This window comes from Pyxicephalus adspersus, chromosome 4 (assembly GCF_032062135.1).
Source record: "Pyxicephalus adspersus chromosome 4, UCB_Pads_2.0, whole genome shotgun sequence".
Classification (NCBI taxonomy): Eukaryota; Metazoa; Chordata; class Amphibia; order Anura; family Pyxicephalidae; genus Pyxicephalus; species Pyxicephalus adspersus.
Genome location: NC_092861.1, coordinates 68908627 through 68927783, shown reverse-complemented (window position 1 = coordinate 68927783; position 19157 = coordinate 68908627). Strand labels below are relative to the sequence as shown.

Below are 19157 nucleotides of genomic sequence, written 5' to 3'. Positions count from 1 at the left end.
TTAGCACCAACCAATTACACTCTGACTCTGTAGAGCTGGCCAATCACTATGACATAGTAGGTGCTTGAAATCTTTGCTACTTACTTTCTTAAATTAGAATGATCAGTTGTTAAATAATGTAATGGTCTTGATAAATACTTTGCTAGTCACAACCATCTCTCTGATGGCTTTGGAGAACAGCTTTGATTGTGGCAGAATATAGGACTCCAGACTCTCCAAATCTGAGGTTTATATATTACAGGTTCCATGTGCATACATTCTAAGGAGGTTCTATTTATTGCCACCTAATTTGGATCAAAGGATACTAATACTATAGATTTTAAGTGGTGGAAAGTACATTTTTATTGATTTAGAGAATTATTTATCTCATGCAGTACAAGAAATGTGAGTAGAGTGAGTGAGTAGAAATGTAGACACTGTCATAAAAGATTCATGAGAATACCATAACTGGTAAGATTAAAGCTGAACTCACAAACTGCATGAAACTTACCTGGTTTCATTGTGTTCCTCCGTTTGTCATACTATTGTGAGAAAGGATTAGACCACAAAGGCAAGTAAGGTATAAGCTGAACCACCAACCAATACCTTAGTTTGCATTCACAATACTCACCACCTGTTGGCCTCATAGTAACCCTAACAGACTCCATTCATCAGCAGTTTTGCCTGTGACCTTGCCTGTAAACACAAAAACATAATAGTACACAAAATTAACACTCTGTAGTATACTTCACAGTACATTTGCCAATTCGACAAATGTATCACTGTTCAATTTTTAAACCTTAAGTATATAAAACAATTTTATGACAACCAAATCACACATCGGATGTTGTGGATGGTTATGCCGGAGCTAAAATTATGTGTATGTAACTGGTGATGAAATAATATGCAAAATATTTGGTTATTATTTGAAGTTTGCCTTTTTGTATTTTTTTGATAAAACTAATATTTTATTAACACAAGTGTAATGTGTTGAGCTTAGAGCTCTTCAACCTTTGCTTTGTATATTGTGGAAAGCTTCCCTGGCTGGTTCCAGCATCTTGATTGACATCGAAGCAGATGAGGAAGAGCAGCTGCAGTGCATTAGCAGACAGAGCCTCCAACATGGTGACAACACTCAGCCTCTCTTGGGGGTATTTGAACGTTCCACTGCAGAGAGATGAGAAAACTGCTGTAATGTCAATGGAATAACAAAGACTGCAGAAATTATGTCATTTTTTACATTGATAATATTTGGTGGGGAGATAAGTTCTGGAGTTCCATGTAAAAGACAAATAGAGCTTTCAGTTTAAATGATCTCAATTGATTGCAGGCACATAAAAACAAATGGGGTTCCTTTAAAAGTCAGCCATAGCAATGTATTTGATTTAAAGTAAAGATTAAGTTATTTTTACTCTACTGACAAATATAAATACAGATCGCTGTTTGGCCCCAAATGTATCAGGAATCTGTATTAGAACCTCTGGCATCCTCTAGCTTTTTGAGATGGAAAGCAGTGACATCCCTATTGTCTACTGCCAACATAGATGGGAGGGGTGCTAGATCGCTTTTGCCAGGTCTACAGGCATACATAAAATGGAACTATAGTTCTGCAAAAAGGCAGGTTCAGTATTGAACAGGTAATGCCCCTTCTGCAATGAAACATACTTTCCTGCCTGATCACTGCCTTCTTTTATGAAAACACTGAGCTTGTGCCAGGTATGTAGGCATTCCCCAGGCTGCTGGGACAGGATAAGTATGTGTGGGAAATTTGTCATCTCAGCCAGTAAGGATAGCTAAAGATCAGAACCAGGAAGAAGATGACATGTGACAGAACAGGGACAGGTGAATGTATTTGTGATTACAGGAAAGGTTATTTTATTTTGGAAAAATCATTGCCTGTACTTCTGCCTGATCTCCTATTTGTTAGGTAAGGGTTTAGTTCCTCCTAGGGGTTTTGATAACAATACTTTTGTACAGTATGTCTGCCTGGGTATTCTTTAAATTGGAACCATAGTTACAAGCAGGCGGCAAGGGACAGTCTATGTTTCTTCTGCCATAAAATAAAAATGTGAAATCTTCTCTATAGTGTACACTAAGATGCACATGCATAGCTGGCTGCCAGGAACAAACAAACTTCCATGCATACATGCAGAAGTTATGACATCCCAACCTGGCCAATCAAAATGGCTGACTATCCTGAACACGGAAAAGGCTGAGTGATAATGTGGGCAACAGCAAGGAAAAGTACGTTTAAAGCTAAACTAAGATTCATACCTTACATCAAAGGGTAGACAACCCTTTTATATAGGGTAAAAATGTCATTATTTGGGGGGGTTAGGTTTGGGGGGACAGAATGAGAGCACCTCCCAGGATACATAGGTCATGGATCCCAGGAGGCTTTTGGCTGCTTTAGGGCATGCGCAGAAGGAGCTTTTTCTTCAAAAGGATGAAAAAAAAATGCTGATCTCACGCATGCACAATAAGATCAGTATTTTTTCCCCATCTATATAACACCTGTGATATTGGGTGATGTAGGAAGAAGGGCAAGGATGGGGCGTTCTCCGTAGCGGCACAAAGGAGGATACCGGGATGGCGTGGGACCTGATCCAGGAAACCCCTGGAGGGAGTGATGGATCTGCAAAGGTAAAGGTGAGTGAGGTTTTTTACCCCAGTTTACTTCTACTTTAATAATCTGTGAACAGGCAGGTGAGTTTGTTTTATTTAAGAGACATAACCTTTCCCTCCTGCAATACAGAACCTGCCTTGCACATTTTTACCTTTGGTTCCTCAATAAAATAACTTTTTCTCTATAGTCCAGGTGTCAGTGTATGTCAGTACTATGTTTTTCACCTGCTATGCACGATGTTGTGGTCAGTTTATATGACACTTCCTATAGAATAAAGCAGTCCCCACATAGGGGGCGGGCTTCCCTGAGCCCACACTTATCACACAGCCACAACACTACACCCCTCTCCCTACACAACTCACACATACTACACACAAACCACACGTGACCTGCCCTTCCCCAATCACCGTCTAGCTGTAACACATGCGCACTGACCATCCCTTCTTCCGCATTGGGGCTCACCCGGTGGTGACGTAGAGGAGGTGGGGGCAGGGCCGGTTGTGTTTGTAGTGAGCGGACGGTGTGAAGTGGAGGACGGCTTGGGGCTGCAGTGTACACAAACTATCAATGGCGATGAACTACAAGGAGGAGGACGGGAACCATCACTCCGGTGTGGGCCCTGGAGTGGCTGCGAAGAGTAAGAAGCCGGATAACACGGCCTTCAAACAGCAGCGGCTTCCGGCTTGGCAGCCCATCCTGACCGCGGGCACCGTGCTGCCGGCCTTCTTCGTCATCGGTATTATCTTCATCCCCATTGGGATCGGTATCTTCGTCACCTCCAACAACATTCGGGAGTATGAGGTGAGAGCTGGGGGGGGGGGAGGACACCTGATATCCGGCCTTCCGATGGCCCAGCAACATTGTGCCCTGACAACCAATGGCTACTAAATGTCACTTCCGGTGTCACTGCCCCATGCTAGCTGTGTGCCCCAATGCAGATCATGGGATTACCTGGCCAATACGATCATAGGGGGGTAAAAACAGATCTTCACTATATAGAATGTGTCTGGATCCTTTCCTGATGACACTAATTCCTTATACTGTGTTATATACATACATTATATGTGGATTGTATACAGTGTTGTCACCTTAGGACATGACTACAGAACTCCCCCCTCCTGTGCCCTGTAATATAGGGGAAGGTGTTCTGTAGTCCCAGATAGGTAATATGGGCAGAGCTCATCAGACTCCTTGGTTGCAGCAAAGTCCTTGTATTGTCAGCCAACTACTGAATGTTGTTATCTTAATGGATCAACAGGTATTTTATATATAACAAAATGTGTAATACTGGGGTAGTACTGTCCTTCAATCCATGGCTGCCCCCTCTTTCTTTGTGTCTCCACTTAAATGAGACTCAATGTCATTGGTCCCAGAGGACTGAGCATATACTCATGGCAGGGTGAGATGTCCCCGCACTTTATTCCGGGGGTCCCAACAGCCCCTCATCACAGTGTTCTGGTGCAGAGAGCGCTACCGGTGTCATCAGACTTCCCTCATCTATGATGACTGCTCGGCTCAGAGTACCAGGATCCTCGGTGTTGTCACCCAAGTGGCCCGAGGACTGGGAAAGATAAATGGGGGAACATAATATGCATAAAATACTGTCCGTGTGTGCTGCATGTGGGCAATGTGTAGAGGGAGCCCGGGGATGGGTGGTATGGGTAGGGTATGGACTGGTTAGGATTTGTCTCAGGTTCCATGCAGCCGGAGCCATGCTGGTGGCACCTAGCGGTACCTCATTTATTCTCCATGGACTGCTGTGGGGAGAAGCTACATGTGGCATGTCCCCCCAGGAAGTGGTAAACAATATTTGTTCTCACAATACCCCACCTTACTATACATACAATTGTCTCATCTCAGATTAGCCATATACATTCCACTTGTTTTCTGGTCTGGCCTACAGAAACTCCAGGCAATGTGCATCATACAAGTGGGCATAAGGTACAATTATTTGGGGGGCGGCTTCTCTAGAATCCCACTCTCCATGATTTTTGATGGGTTCAAGCCCAACTTCTGTATCAGTTTATAAAGAGCAACACCGGAGAGAGTGGGAACATTGTGTTGTGTTATCTGTAAATCAGCATAGAGGTTCTTCAGGCATCGCTCTAATAGTCCCTGGCCGCTTCTTCTCCAGAGACCGACATTTCCGAGAGTGTCAATCCTTGGGCTCCCCAGTGATACCTAATCATTCCTCCTGCTGATCACCACTCATTACACCGTACAGTAGCATGCCTGAACACATCCTGCTCATAGTATACAGTATCATTTGTTCAGTCTCCAATAAAGTGACTTTGGTTGGGCTGAGATGCTCTTGTCTGCTGTAGGCAGGAAGCGATGTTTTCCCAATTTCCCCATCCACAGTGCAGGACTGCAATGCTGTAACTTTATTGCAAGCCACATACTAAGAGGCAGCGGCTTAGTGTCAGACATTTGTAAACACAGCCAAAAGCTGGAAAGGCACCAGGAGTTACTGTATCATCTCATCAGGAAGTCCATGGTGATCCTGCATAGTGCCTACACAAAGATGGTGCCGTCATTCCAGGGTGGAAAGCAAATGAATGTATTGTTAGGGGCTACACATATGCATAAGAAAAGACTCAGGATTGTTTGTATGTCAACACTGTTGCTGTGGTTTCACAAATGTCTGAGCAGTCTGTGTGTACACGATGCTTGTTCCTCAAATGGTCACCCAAAACAATCGCTGATAAACCTTTCAAGGACAATTATTGAGTGCCTGTGCAAGGCTGAAGGACATGCAACCCCATCATTTATTCCAGTCCTTTGTACAGACATGAGCTAATTCTCCCAAAATAGTCTTTTCTAGACATCGGACGTATGTTGCTGAGAGCAGCCGCTTCTTCATGCTTCAATGTTCCTATTTGTCCCATAACTTATACTGGAGCCATGTTTATTTCACACATCATCTACTTCACCAGCTAGTCCAGCCCAATGATGTCACACGCTGCTCATACATATACAACATTTACCACCCATTCATTATTATCTTCTATTTATATAGTGCTGACATATTACGCAACTCTGTACAAAGTCATAGTCATGTGACTAGCTGTCCCTTAAAGAGCTCTTATTCTAATGTTCTTACCATAGTCATATGATAATTACACCTTTTGAAGGGCAAATTTGAGGGTATACTAATTAACCCAACCACATATTTTTTGGGATGCTGAGGGAAACAGATATAAGCACAGGGAGAACATACAACAAACTCCATAACCAGTGTGAACACAGCCTAAGCCTTATTCTCACAATATCCACCCCCCTCTTCTCTGTACATACAATTGTCTAACCTTAGATCAGCCATATTTAGCTCAGATCAGGGACACTTCTTTCTGGTCTGTGAATGATCTATGGACACACTGGGCTATGTACATCATACAAGTGGACAAAATGTACAATTATTTGCTAGGTATAAACCAGTTTTTATGGATAGGCGGAAGCTCCACTATAGAATTTCCTTGCAAATCACTGTAGGTTTGGCACATTGGTAATCACAGTAATTGCAGTGTATGCCGCTAATTATGGAGTTCAGGAATTTAGAATCTGATCTGTGACAAAAGAAAGTACACATTAAAAAAAAAAAAATCCTAAATTGAAGTCATACATATGTAAAGGCTGGCATCTATGATTTTGTGTCTAGAACATTCACAGTCACTTTGGGGGAATGTTGTCATATTAATGGTTAGAAAATATCACACACATCGCAGTGTTCATGCTAAAGCCCTTATTGGTATTTATTTCTCCTATCACATCCCTCTGTTTAAGAGAATTCTAGGGCCAGGGCAAGAGGTTGAGAAATGAGCCCCAGACGTTCCCTCAGCTTTTAAATGACGGCAATGTCTGCTGCAGTACATATGTGACAATTCTCTAATGCCCATTCTCAGCATTAGTGTTCTGATAGTAAAAGAGGCTTTGCAGGAACACCAGACTGTCTTAGCTTTGGCATCAGTAGTCTCATATAAACAGCCTGTTTTACCTTTTCATGTCGAGAAAGGTAGGTGGGGAAAGTGCTAAGAGACACAATAGAAATTAGTCAATGAATTACGTCTGTTCAAAAACTTTCTTCTTGCAGTTAGTGATTTGGTAAATCTATAGGACATCATAGTGGTGAGTTCATTTCACGACCGCCTGCTGCTATAATATATCTGTTTTTTTTTTTTTATATTCTATTCATTGTCTCTGAAAAGAAAAGCTTTTCTTGTGTTACTCTCAGTAATACAGTCTATATTATATAATACCTATAGGGGGAACATTTATAGGATATGTAACTCCCTGCAAGAGTTGGTTCTCTTTATGGCCGAATCCCTTTCCTTGTTTCAGCTTGGTTTAGTGTCTAGACATTAAAATATGATTGATGTGGGTATCCCTCTGCTGTATCTTCTTATCTGTATGCTCTTATACATTTTTATATACATTTGCATGCAGTCCATTTCATTGGCTTCAGTTATTTCTTGTCTTCTGTTCTCTTTATAGAAGATTCCCTTTCTCCCTAGTTTATAAAATGCTAACCCATTATCTGAACTCCTGCTTGACCCACTTTAATCTGGCTTCTAGCCTGGCCCCATGGAAATGGTTCTTACAAAGGTGGCCAATGACACAGCTAAGTTACAAGGCAACTTTTCTTTCCTCCTAGAATTTGTCATCAGATTTTGACCCTGTTGGTCACTATCTTCTACTTCAGATCCTGAACATTATTGGTCCTCTTGGTTTGTTTTCCTATTTACCTGCTCTTTCCAAGTTTCTTCCAATTGTAACTCTTCCTCTCCTCCTTGTTGGTCTTCCTCAAGGGTCAGTCATTGGACCTGCTCTTTTCTGTCTGTACACCTCCCTACTTGGTAAACTAATTTGGCTCCCAATACCATCTGTATGTAGATGACACGCACATCTACCTGTCCACTCATGACCTTTTCCTCTCTGAAATTTTCATGTTGCCTGTCAGCCAAATCACCATGGTTGTCCCACAGGATTCTGAAACTCAACCTGGATAAAACAATTCGTCATCCCCTTTCTCCCTGATATCTAATTGTTAAATGGCTATTTGGCCTGTCCTGCAGGCACTCTGTCATGTTGTCACCTTTTATTCTGCAGTCTCCTTTGCTCCCCACATCCATAACATCTTTAGGTTCCTCCACTTTCATCTTCACACACCATCCTGTTCCTAGAGTCCACCAAACTCCCTCCTCATCTCTCACCTGGACTACTGTAACATCCTCTATATTGGTAATCTACTAATCAGACCTTCCCCTCTCAAATACATCCCTAGCCAATCTTTTTACCCCTTTAATGATCCTTTAATGATCTCCTCACTCATAATGTCTTTCCATGAATAGCTCAAGTCTTCTCTAGAGCTGCTCCTCTCTCTGGGACCTCCCACCGTTCCTCAGCCCATTAGTCTCCTATCTTCTGTCGATTAAAAAAAAGATTAAAACTCACCTTTACAAGCCTGCCTTCTGTATCATTTCTTCTTAACCCATCAATATTTAGCCTCCATTGTATTGCCCTTTTCCCCCGCAAGCTCTATGGGGCAGGATACTCTTCTCCTCGGGTGACCCTGTTTGTACTTGTCAAGTATTAGGTTCTGACATCTGCAACACCTTTTTATTGTACAGCACTGCGTAATATGTTGGCATGCATTTGCGGTGTGTTTTGAAATGTGCTCTGCATGGGGAAAAAACTCCTATTTAGTTGAATGGGACATGAAGGACAATGCAGCAAATGGTATTCTGTCAAGAGTTTCCTGTCTGTCAGGACATTCTTCAATATCCGTCCTTGAAATAATGCTTTCTGCTTTTCCCTTCATTTCCCTGCATTGTAAAGTACAGGATACGATAATCAAGGTGAACAAGCCCCTAACCCAGGTTACAAACTCACCTGTTCTTCATGGTATTAAACACAATAATTCCTCTCTAATAACCAATGGTAAAGTTTACCTGTCAGTACATATGGATGTTTGATCATGTAGGAAGAAGTGCAGTAAAAAGGGTTAATATTGCAGTTTTTGTTCCTGTATTATTGTATACTTATATGCAGGCTGGTATTTCTATCTCTGCCAAGTGTAGAGAAGAATTTCCATAGCTACTTATTTTTAGTACATCAAAGTGTGGATCAAAAATGTGTATCAGGAAATCTTTATCTAAACATTTCAGAAGCAGAATAATAAGTGATGACAAAAACCTAACCTTGTGGTCAGCAAGTCCTTTGTCCTCTTTTAGCACTTTATTGGCTTTGCTAACATAAATTGACACTTACTCTCCCTCCCCCATATGGTTGATTGCAACCATGTTGGCAATAAGAATACAGCAACCGTGAAAACCAACAGCATTTGTTGCCAGGAAATCCTGGCTTTCCTTGCACATGCCAAGGATAAATCAGCTCCCACTTGTGTGGAAGTTACACCATCCTGGCACGGCCAATCAAGATGACCGAGGATGCATCCAAGAAGAAAAGAAGATGGCGCAAGTATAGTGGGATTAGTTCTACTTTACTTCATTTGCAATACTTTTTTTTTTGTTTGTTTTTTTTTTTGTTTTAGTAAATCTTTATTTTATGAACCATTTATTTTTTGTTGTAAGTTATATAAAAATTTGTGTCCTTGTGTTTTTTTTTTTTTCCAGATTGACTACACTGGGGTAGATTCCAATAGTCCTTGTCACAAGTGTTTAAATGTTTCATGGAACAGCACACAACCATGTGTTTGTACTATTTCTTTCCAGCTGGATACTGCATTCGAGGTAACTGCATTCCTAATACTGTTGCTGTTGGTATATATTGTAAATGTTGGCTTAACATAACAAAAATCTATTGTTAAATATAAAAAAATTCAGCTCTTACCATTTGTATTGTACCATTTGAGCTTTACACCTGGTACCCAATTCATAAATTTCTAGTCAGAAGCCTTGGAATTCTCTGTAGTACACATAACCCTACAGTCTAGGCTTATTCTCTTACTCTGAAAAGCAGTTGTTTTAGAGGTAAACTGGTTGAAATTTACAAAGAAACAAATTATTATATAATTATTTTAATACACTGACCTTTAGGGCCCTTTAGTTATAGCTGTTGCTTTTGAGCTAAAACGGAAAAGCTTATAGAGGCAACAAGTATTTTCAAAGCGAGGTTTAGTATACCCTGGCTCTCTCTGGCTTCAATAATTTGTCACTAACCTAAAAAAACAAAAAGCTTCTTCAGGGGTGGCTGCCTGCACAGATTATAAATGTTTATTCTTTTGAAACCTAGATTTCATCAGTGTACACTTTTGTGTGACATTCTGCCATTGTATGGCCACAGATTATAGTACCCCTGCACTTTGCATGTCTCTTTTAGTATTTTGGGTTTAGTCTGTTCTAATGCTGCATTCACATGGACCTTTGCCCAGAGACTCTTGGTGTATGGTTCAAAAATACTGCCAAATGCCTTCTATTATGAGGAATAGCTTTACTGTGTTTTGTGCAACATATTACTCTGGATGTCATTGAATACCGATTACTTATGAACAGACTACTCCCTGTATTACCTAAAGTAAGTCATCAAATGGTACAGGGTATTGTGGCCCTCATTTAGGTGTTAGTATGTTACAAGAGGTATGTTAGCATGAGTGTTTAATGTACCCACCAATACAATGCTTGAAATGTTTAATTGGCCTTACTATTAGTATTTTTCTTTTACAGAGCAATGTGTTTATGTATTATGGACTGTCTAACTTCTACCAGAACCACCGCCGCTATGTAAAATCAAGAGATGATAGTCAGTTGAATGGAGACAAAAACTCTCTGACGGTATGTCATGTCATTTTTGTGGAGAACAGGTTACCATGGGGCGTTTGATCCAGGTCAGAAGAATATCTAGAATAAACTGATAAATACAGTGAGACTGAAATTTTTCCTAATAAAGGATTATTACCTAGTTGGCAATTGGGAGTACCACTCTGCACTCACTCTTCTGTGTTACAATTCAGTTTAGTGGTAAAGAAGCAGTATATGTATTTATAACTGCAGCATAGGCAGTCATGCTATTATTGCACTGTATGTTTATCAGCTCCACTTGTTTTCCATCGAGTGTTTAAATTTTAAAGACTGTGGTTAATGATTTAAATATTTTATGATCAATATTATAGGCCAGCTTTTGTTGGATGGATTTCTGTTTCTGGCAACTTCACCATTTCCGTTTGTACTTGGTGACCTTGCTGTTTTGTTATGATTTATTTTGTTGCATGGAAAACTTCCATGTTAGAAGAAGTGGGGAGTTAACACTGTATATTGAAATTGATAGTTTTGCTTTCTACGGTTTTAAACATGAGAGACCTGGTGTACTGAAATAACTAAATGCATGTTGTGCTTTAGAATCCCAGCAAAGAATGTGATCCCTATCGTACCAGTGACAACAAGCCGATTGCTCCTTGTGGTGCTATTGCAAACAGTATGTTTAATGGTAAGTTTTCTTAAGGGAAAAATAAAGTCCTCTAGTTAGTTGTTGGGCCCATATAGAAAAGTAAAACATTGAAGTTGTAGCACCTAAGAATTTGATTGTTCTAATTAGAATTATAATAAGATACAGATCAGTTTTTGGCTCCAAGGTTCAACTTTTATGTAGGGAGGTTGGAAATACATTACACATTGTACCCTAGTTACTCGCCAAACAAACCTCTGCATGATGTAGTTATAAGAGTAATGACTATATTAATGGGTTACAAGGTTACATCTTAGGGGTCTGTCTACAGTTTCACATGTGGGTGTGATGCAATAACGTGACTTGTGGTAAAGCAGCCTATTCTTTGAATGTGGAATGTGGAATTCCCTGAACAAGCTGTCTACACACCACATTTTAGCCAAATAATTAGCATGGCTCTTTACTACTGTATAGGATTGCCAGCATCCAACATGAATGACACTAGAATACACCACTTTAGGTATAGTAAAACGTACATTAGTGCAATGCCTAAGCTGCAATGGATATATTGTATGTATTCTAATGATCCACCTTACCTTTTTTTTAAAAAAGGATCTCCAACCTATCTGGCTGTATTGAAATACCTGTATTTATTTATATTTTTTTTTGGCCAGTGTTCTCCCCAGCCCCATTTAGCTTGGCACACCCCTTGGCACTTTTCACTAACCACCCAGCAGTGGTTGGTTTACAGTACAAGGACCACCCACCCCCGCGTACAGCTTCTTCCCACCAAGCTTAAAAAATTTCTGGGGAGAATGCTAATCGGGTGCATGTAGTAGGGTAGTGAAAACATGTACTTAGTATTAGATTCTGCCAAACATAGTGTGTAATTTGTGTGCTGATGCATGCTGTTCTTGATGTGTTAACTTGGCATTACATGTCGGCACCTCAGCTTAGAATCCTGTAGCTAACTGGTTAAAAAGGAAAATTTCCAGAACCTGCCTGGTTGAAATAATGAGGGAGCAGTGGAAGTGAGAAGTAGAGTGACATGCTGCTGAGGCCAGTAATACAATTATGGTAGCAGGTGATTAATTTATTCAGAAAGACTAACACGTAATCATTTTATTAAAGCCAAGGTAAGCTTGGCAGCATTCTCCTTGGTGGAGAATCAGTCAAATGCCATTGAAAACGTGTGCAGCCTGTAGCTTTCTTAGTTTGTCTCTTAACTGCCACAACTAAACTTGCAGTCTGCTTGTGGCTAATCTTGTGCTGCTTCTCTTGTGATAACTTGGTTGTTTTGTTTTAGACACTCTCCGCCTGTATAAAGTCACAGATGGAGTAGAAGAGGCCATTCCGTTAACCAAAAAAGGAATTGCTTGGTGGACAGATAAGAATGTCAAATTCAGAAATCCATCTGGAAATTCAACAGACCTTGAGGAAGTCTTTAAAGGTAAAATCTGCTTACAGTTTTTATTTCAGCAGGTCCGGTGAAATGCAGTATTCACCTGAAGGAAACTTTTTTACATTGTCTATCATACTAAACCAAACAAAAATGATTTCAGCCTTCCTGCTTTCCACTAGGACTTGACCTGGCTATAAGTGGTTTTCATGTTAGGACGTTGCTTTTAGTTACTTGGTTTTAGTCAGAAATAAATATGTTTTATTCTGAATTGCTTCAGTAGCTTTAGCTCTCCTCCTGAACGTGCACTTCATGTGAACATGGCCTAATACTCTTTGCTTTTTTTATTTTTTCCTTTTTTGCTACATGTGAATTCTAGAAATGTCTTGCAGTGTTCAATATACAATTAAATAACCAGTAATGCCATCTTTGTGTGTTTTTACAGTTTCTAAATGTATTATTTTTTTTCTCCTTTTTACTAAGACACAACTAAGCCAATTAATTGGAAGAAACCAGTGTATAAGCTAGATTCTCAGGATCCAGACAACAATGGATTCATTAATGAAGATTTCATTGTATGGATGCGTACCGCAGCATTGCCAACATTCAGAAAGCTTTATGGTCTCATAGAAAAGACTGATTCTTCACAAGTAGCACTAAAGCCTGGAAATTACTCTCTTTATATTGAATACAGTATCCTTTTCCTAAAAATATTTTTCCATTATGGATGTTGGGTTTGTGTATAACAATATTTTTTACTTTATTGTTCATTGAGGAATAGTGTTTCATATCCTTAAACTGTGGAGTGCATTGATGCCTACTGAGGGATTGGAAACTAAGCTAAAAAAGAGTGAAAGCCAGCCCCCGGGATATAACCCCAAATGGCTATTCTGCCCTGTTTAAATTCTTGGTAAGGGTGTTGTATTTAGCAAATGGTAATGTAAGTGCAAATATAAAAGTACTACATTGTTTCATATGTTATTTTACATTATCTTCAGATTTTATTGGTGGCAAAGGATGGGCAAGGAATCAGACCTTGTGATGGCATGGAAAGTGTGCTTTATTTCTATGCACTGCAGAGCATTATGATCATCTTATCATTATGCTGTAGCACCTAAAAATTCAACACATACTATTTTTGCCTAGCAGACAAATTGAAAAGCATTGCCTTTTATGTATTCTGCACTGGAAGGTGTTGCAGTAAAACACTGGTAAATTGAGGTCTGAATTTAAATCCTAGAAGTCTTTACAGTCCGCATTGAGAGCAGGATTTCCTAGTCCATATAATAGCATACCTTGATGTGCCTTGGTAACAGCATGGAGCTCCTCATGTGTTATGTCAGCCTAGTCCTAGGATTTATGATAGTTTTTGTTTTCATGTCCACAACCATAGAATTTGTTAAGCAAGTGTTGGGCAGCATTAACTCAGGAGATTGATGCTACTGGGTCTGCTTTACCTCCATGACCTGACCTGACAAGTGTTTTTTTTCCAGCAGTCATAGTTGGATGGACCATCCAGGAAAGGGTGGAGTTTTCCTTTCACATGCTCCCCACCACTCCCTGTGGCTCTAAGCATTACCTCTACTTTGTAGACTTGCAAATGCTCAGGTCCCCACCTCACTAATTCATCACCTGACAGGTCTGCCTCCTGCTGGTACGCAGGATCAGGACTCCACACAGGAAGGGTACTTCTATTTAGAAAGCACACATTTCAGATGATTCAGGACTATCCATTTTCAACTTTTCATCTTCAACAGTTTTTTTACATCAAACCTTCTAGACTCTAGTTCTTTATTTGTTTGATTGTCATACTCCACAAGGAGGATAATTTTGGTTCCTCTAGGCTAAGGCTATGTACACATGTCAGATGTGTACAGCGGCCATCTGACATCATTCATGGATCCATCTTCACGAATCCATGAATGACAGAATACGAACCACAGAAATGGAAGTGAAGAGAAGAGAGCGCGGCGGTGCCACTCACTCATTCTCTCCCCTCCACTCTCTATAGAGCAGAATGCAGCTGTAAGTACAGCAAACGTTTATTCATCTTTCAGACTTTTGTTGTTGGAAACGATGATGAAAGATCCTTTTCAAAGAGAAAAGTCTAAGGTTTGTAGCAGCAACTACCAGTTTTGGTTGCAAGGTGTTTCAGTCTTATTGAGTCTTTTAAGGCACATAGTTACTGCTTGGGTCACTTGTTAGTTTGTTTATTTATTTTTTAAATATAATAAGTAATTATTATTTGATTTTTGTCCTTGTGAAAGTTGTTCCTAAACAATTCTCAGATTATCCCGTCCTGAGCTTTGATGGAAGAAAGAGAATGATCCTAAGCACAATCTCTTGGATGGGGGGAAAGAACCCATTTTTAGGAATTGCATACATGACTGTGGGCTCAATCTGTTTCTTCTTAGGTGTTGTGCTTCTCATCATACACACTAAATATGGAAATCGTAATAACAGCGCTGATATTCCAAACTAATGGTTTGCATCATGCTTTGCATGTGTATCTGAGCAAGTCTGCACTGCTTTGTGTGCTAGCTTTGTGCGGTAGTATTTCTAATGCTATTCATTTTCTTTTGTGGGCTCATTTAAGGCCTTTTTATTTCTTGTACCTAGAAAAAAAAGTCACCAAATTTGTAATAACTTGGCTGCCCTGTTTCCAATGAACTTTCTTCCTGCTGTTTATCCTAGCAATGTAACACAAATTAGTGGGATTTGTAAGCTTGTTCAGACTTTACACAAGTAGAGTACTGAACTATGTCTACTGAGACCTAGTTTAATGCTGCCTAAATTCCATTACACGGATAGATGTTCGTGTGCTCATATTGGCCTCTGGTCACCTATATGTGGAGTTAGGTGGTAATGCTCACAAAAAAAAACCCAGCTTAACATACTAAAAAGTGACTCTGCTCCTGAAATAAAAATCAAAAACCTCCTGTAAATGGGACCCTTACTTTCATAGAATCTTTGTTTTATTGCACAACAAATAAGTGTTAGATGTCTACAGCCCCCTCGCTGCACTCTGTGATTCCTTCTGCAGATTTCCATGTTTCTAAAGAATAAAGTAGTTACACCTGGCAATTGTGAACTACGGCACCAGCCTTCTAACATTCTTTTGGGTGGTAGATTCTACTAATAGATAAAAGGATAGGTACATTTTATTACCACTTGTTTCTGTTACAATATATTCATGTTGCATCCGGTCCGGCATCGTTCTGGCATCTCTCTCAGAGCTAGCGCTCCGGGCGCCGCCATCTTCGCCTCTTCTTCTGGCTTCTTCATCCTACGTCACCCGACCCAGGCGTGAAATCGGGTGACGTAGGATGAAAAAAAAAAAACTTGCTGATCTTGCTGCGCATGCGAGAGCGGCAAAACCCTAAAACCCCCCCCCCCCGGCCTTGTCTACCCTTTTCTGTAAAGTGAAATTTCGGAGTTAAGGTACGCTTTAAGCTTCAGCAACATGAATGAGACAATCTTCTTTAACGGACATGGAGAGCACACTCCTAACAGGACACTTCTAGCACTGATTGGTGAATGTGTGATCACAAAAAGATAATTGATGTGTAAAATGACACTTGTACAATTTCAGTTACCAAAAAAAAAACACCAAATGGCTGCACTGTAGATACTACTTTGTTCATTTGTAGATTTTATGAATTAAATATTGTATATGACCTTACTTAAACCTTACTATTTCCCATTTTTAACAAATTGTATTCCTATTAAACTATTGATAACCCCGATTGGCCCTAAATAATTATTTGCCCCCCTTTTAAATTGTAAACTGCCAGGATGGCAGCTGCATATGCCAGTGAGTATGGCTGCGATGGACATTAGTGGCTACCAACATGTGTAAAGAGAATAAGCTAAGATCCCCATCTTGGATAAAGCCCTGTGGCTAAGCTCCTGTGTGATCAGGAGCTAAACCGCTATACATTTATGAAAACGAGTGGACCTACAATTCACGAACACATAATATTCTTTGTTTTTTCTTTATGAGAATAATATAACAGCTGACTTCTATTCGTAAGTTTAGATATATAAAATACGGGCTGGTGAGTGTGTGAGTGTTGTACTTCTCTAATACACTAGATGCTTTGATAATATACTTGATCCTTTACTAACTCTGCCTTCCCTGGTACACAGATGTATTTACAAAGCCTGTTACAAAACACAACTGTATTGTCAGGAAAATATAAATTGTGATATTGTTGTCTGTCTTGTTTTTCTGCCAGTGTGCTTTGTCACTGCTTCTAATCATTGCAGTGTATAAGGTCACACAGTCCTAGTGCACTACAGCAGCACCTTGTAGATTCTAGCACATAACCACTTTACTTCCCAATGTCTTTTCTGTATCATCTAAAACTATATTCTGTATGTTGGCTTCATCAGCTTGTAGGGGACCATAGATTTTGTGTAAATATTGATGTAATTATATTGCATTGTTTGTAGAAAGAAGAGTTTATAAATTGTTTTATTTCTAATCATGTATCCTCTGATGTCTCTTCCAATTTAACACTGTTTAATTGAAAATGCAGATGGGGGGGGGGATGCATCAGAAATGGTTCATTACTTCCCCATGTTATTTGCTGACCTGGCTGTGTCATTGCAGCTTATCCCTATCTTCGGCAGGGCCTCCCCAGACCATTCCTCTTCCCCTAAAGGTGCTGTATTACATTGCTGCCATCTGCTGGTCAAACAACGCATTAACACACACACACACAGTATAGTTGCTTCCTTTTATTTTTTTAAGATGTATATTGTGTACATGTTATTTAAATTTCCATTCTATCATTTTTATGTTTCCTTTCTAATGTTTCTCCACCTGCAGTAGTATTGCAGCAAAATAAATGTAGATTTTTTTTTCCTCATGAAGTTCAGTTGAGTAACCTTTGTTACACAAATGCAAAACTGAAAGGTTTGTTGCTTGTTTATGGGTTACCAAGCCCTTATGCACAGACAGTAAATCATACTATATGGCTGCTATTCATTTGCAGAATGGAGATTGTGTGCGTATTTAGCTTTTTGTGAATTTCAGTGCACTGGGTTAGACACAAATGTGCACCATCGTGCATAGCTGCTGTGCTGTTTTATGTACTGTGTTTATAACATCCTCCGTTCTTCATAGAAATGAAGCACTATTGGGAAAAGAACACATTACTAATATTACAGGTGTTGTGCTGCACCTCTTTATTGCTGTACTTATTTACCTGTGTACATAATGTCTGGGGAATGTTGTGCAGCCATAGTGTCTGTGTATACCATACTACAGGAGGAGGTTATTTGTGACATGCAAAGTCATTTGTCAAAATTATCTCTGTAATTGGAGCTTGCCCCTTTATCTGCTTGTCAGTGGTCATAACAAATCTAACCTAATCAGTCCAGTTGGATTTTCTTGTTGCAACGTTCTACATTGAAAAAAGTTCCAATCAAACCAGTATTATCTCTTATACCAGCTTTGTTTCAGGTAGGGAATATGAACTGCATAGTAACAATAATTTAGCATATGGCAGAAAATGTTTTGCAAATCTAAAAGACTTGTTTAACAATTTTGGAAGTACAACCACCATGGTGTCCTCAAGTTTTCCATAAATGGTTTTACACTTTTTGAACAGTTGTCATGTGGTTGATAAGTTGCAGTTGTTAAACAAGTGCTGCAATTTTTGTTTGTTCTTCCCAACATTTTACTTTTCTCCAGGTAATAAATTCTATAAAAGAAAGTGTTTTGTCTTGTCTTTTATTATAGATAAATATACTGTTTTCATATTACCAATCAGACTTTGTTGTAAAACATATTACCTAAACCCATTCAAGGTCTTCATAATTATTTAATGACTGCTCTGTTTCAGCATAGGAGTAGGTTAATCTCTTTCCCCTTCCACTCCCAAGAGTGGAGTCCATACACCTAGTGTTCCTTCTTTTTTTTCCTGGACAGTCTCAGTACTGAAGTAAATCTCTAGCTGTTAACTGTGTAAATGAAGTCACTTCTGTATGGTTTCTGAAGGTCACCTTGAAGGGGAGCCCTGCTGCTGGTCCCCTGTAGCATGGTAAAGTACTTGATCAGTTCGAGCCACGAATCCTTGCACACTCCATCTGTGGTTCGTAAGTATGGTAATCTCTCTGGGTTATAACATGAATCCTGGAATCTGCCTGACCGGGATGTTGGTGCGTCATATCAATGAAAGCTTTTGTGTGCCATGATGAATCTGGTTCATCATGGCACACAATTTGGTGAAGCCAAAGGGACATTGTGTGAATAAATATTTTTTCCTTAACCCCCCCCCTTTAGCATTCTAATTCTGTCCATATTTCCATGCACAAAGCGTTACATTTTTTTGCATGAAAATTTATTTTACATTGTAGGCCTAGAATTCTTGGGTATAACTCAATGAAATATGTCCAATATCTATTAAATTTAATAATAAACTTTAAATAAAAAAACACAAATATCTCTAAAAAAAAAAAAAATGTTGCAGCTCACTAGACAGTCACATGATTCTGTGAAAAGAAAAGGTGCTGCTTGGGTAAATGAGGGTGTGAGTTTGAACTCCTTGTTTGACTTGCCTACAGTATTATTATTATTATAGAGTAGTTATATAGCGCCAACATATTACACAGTGCTGTACAATAGCTAGGGGTAGCAAATGACAGTTACAGAGAGTGACACAAGAGGGCCTTGCCCCGAGGAGCTTACAATCTATAAAGCAGGGGAAGTCTCGCACAATAGGAGGGGAGATATGGAGTGATGGG

The 19157-nt window shown here is 39.7% G+C and overlaps 1 protein-coding gene across 1 annotated transcript; it reads left to right on the top strand.

Annotated features, from left to right (window-relative positions):
• The first annotated feature begins 3071 nt into the window (after positions 1-3071).
• TMEM30A (transmembrane protein 30A) lies at positions 3072-18127 on the top strand. The gene is made up of 7 exons (XM_072408532.1): positions 3072-3406; positions 9238-9354; positions 10288-10395; positions 10960-11047; positions 12312-12455; positions 12888-13097; positions 14693-18127. Exons 1-7 carry the CDS (start codon positions 3173-3175, stop codon positions 14884-14886), a joined length of 1095 nt encoding a protein of 364 aa, XP_072264633.1. The 5' UTR covers positions 3072-3172; the 3' UTR covers positions 14887-18127.
• Positions 18128-19157: the final 1030 nt, after the last annotated feature.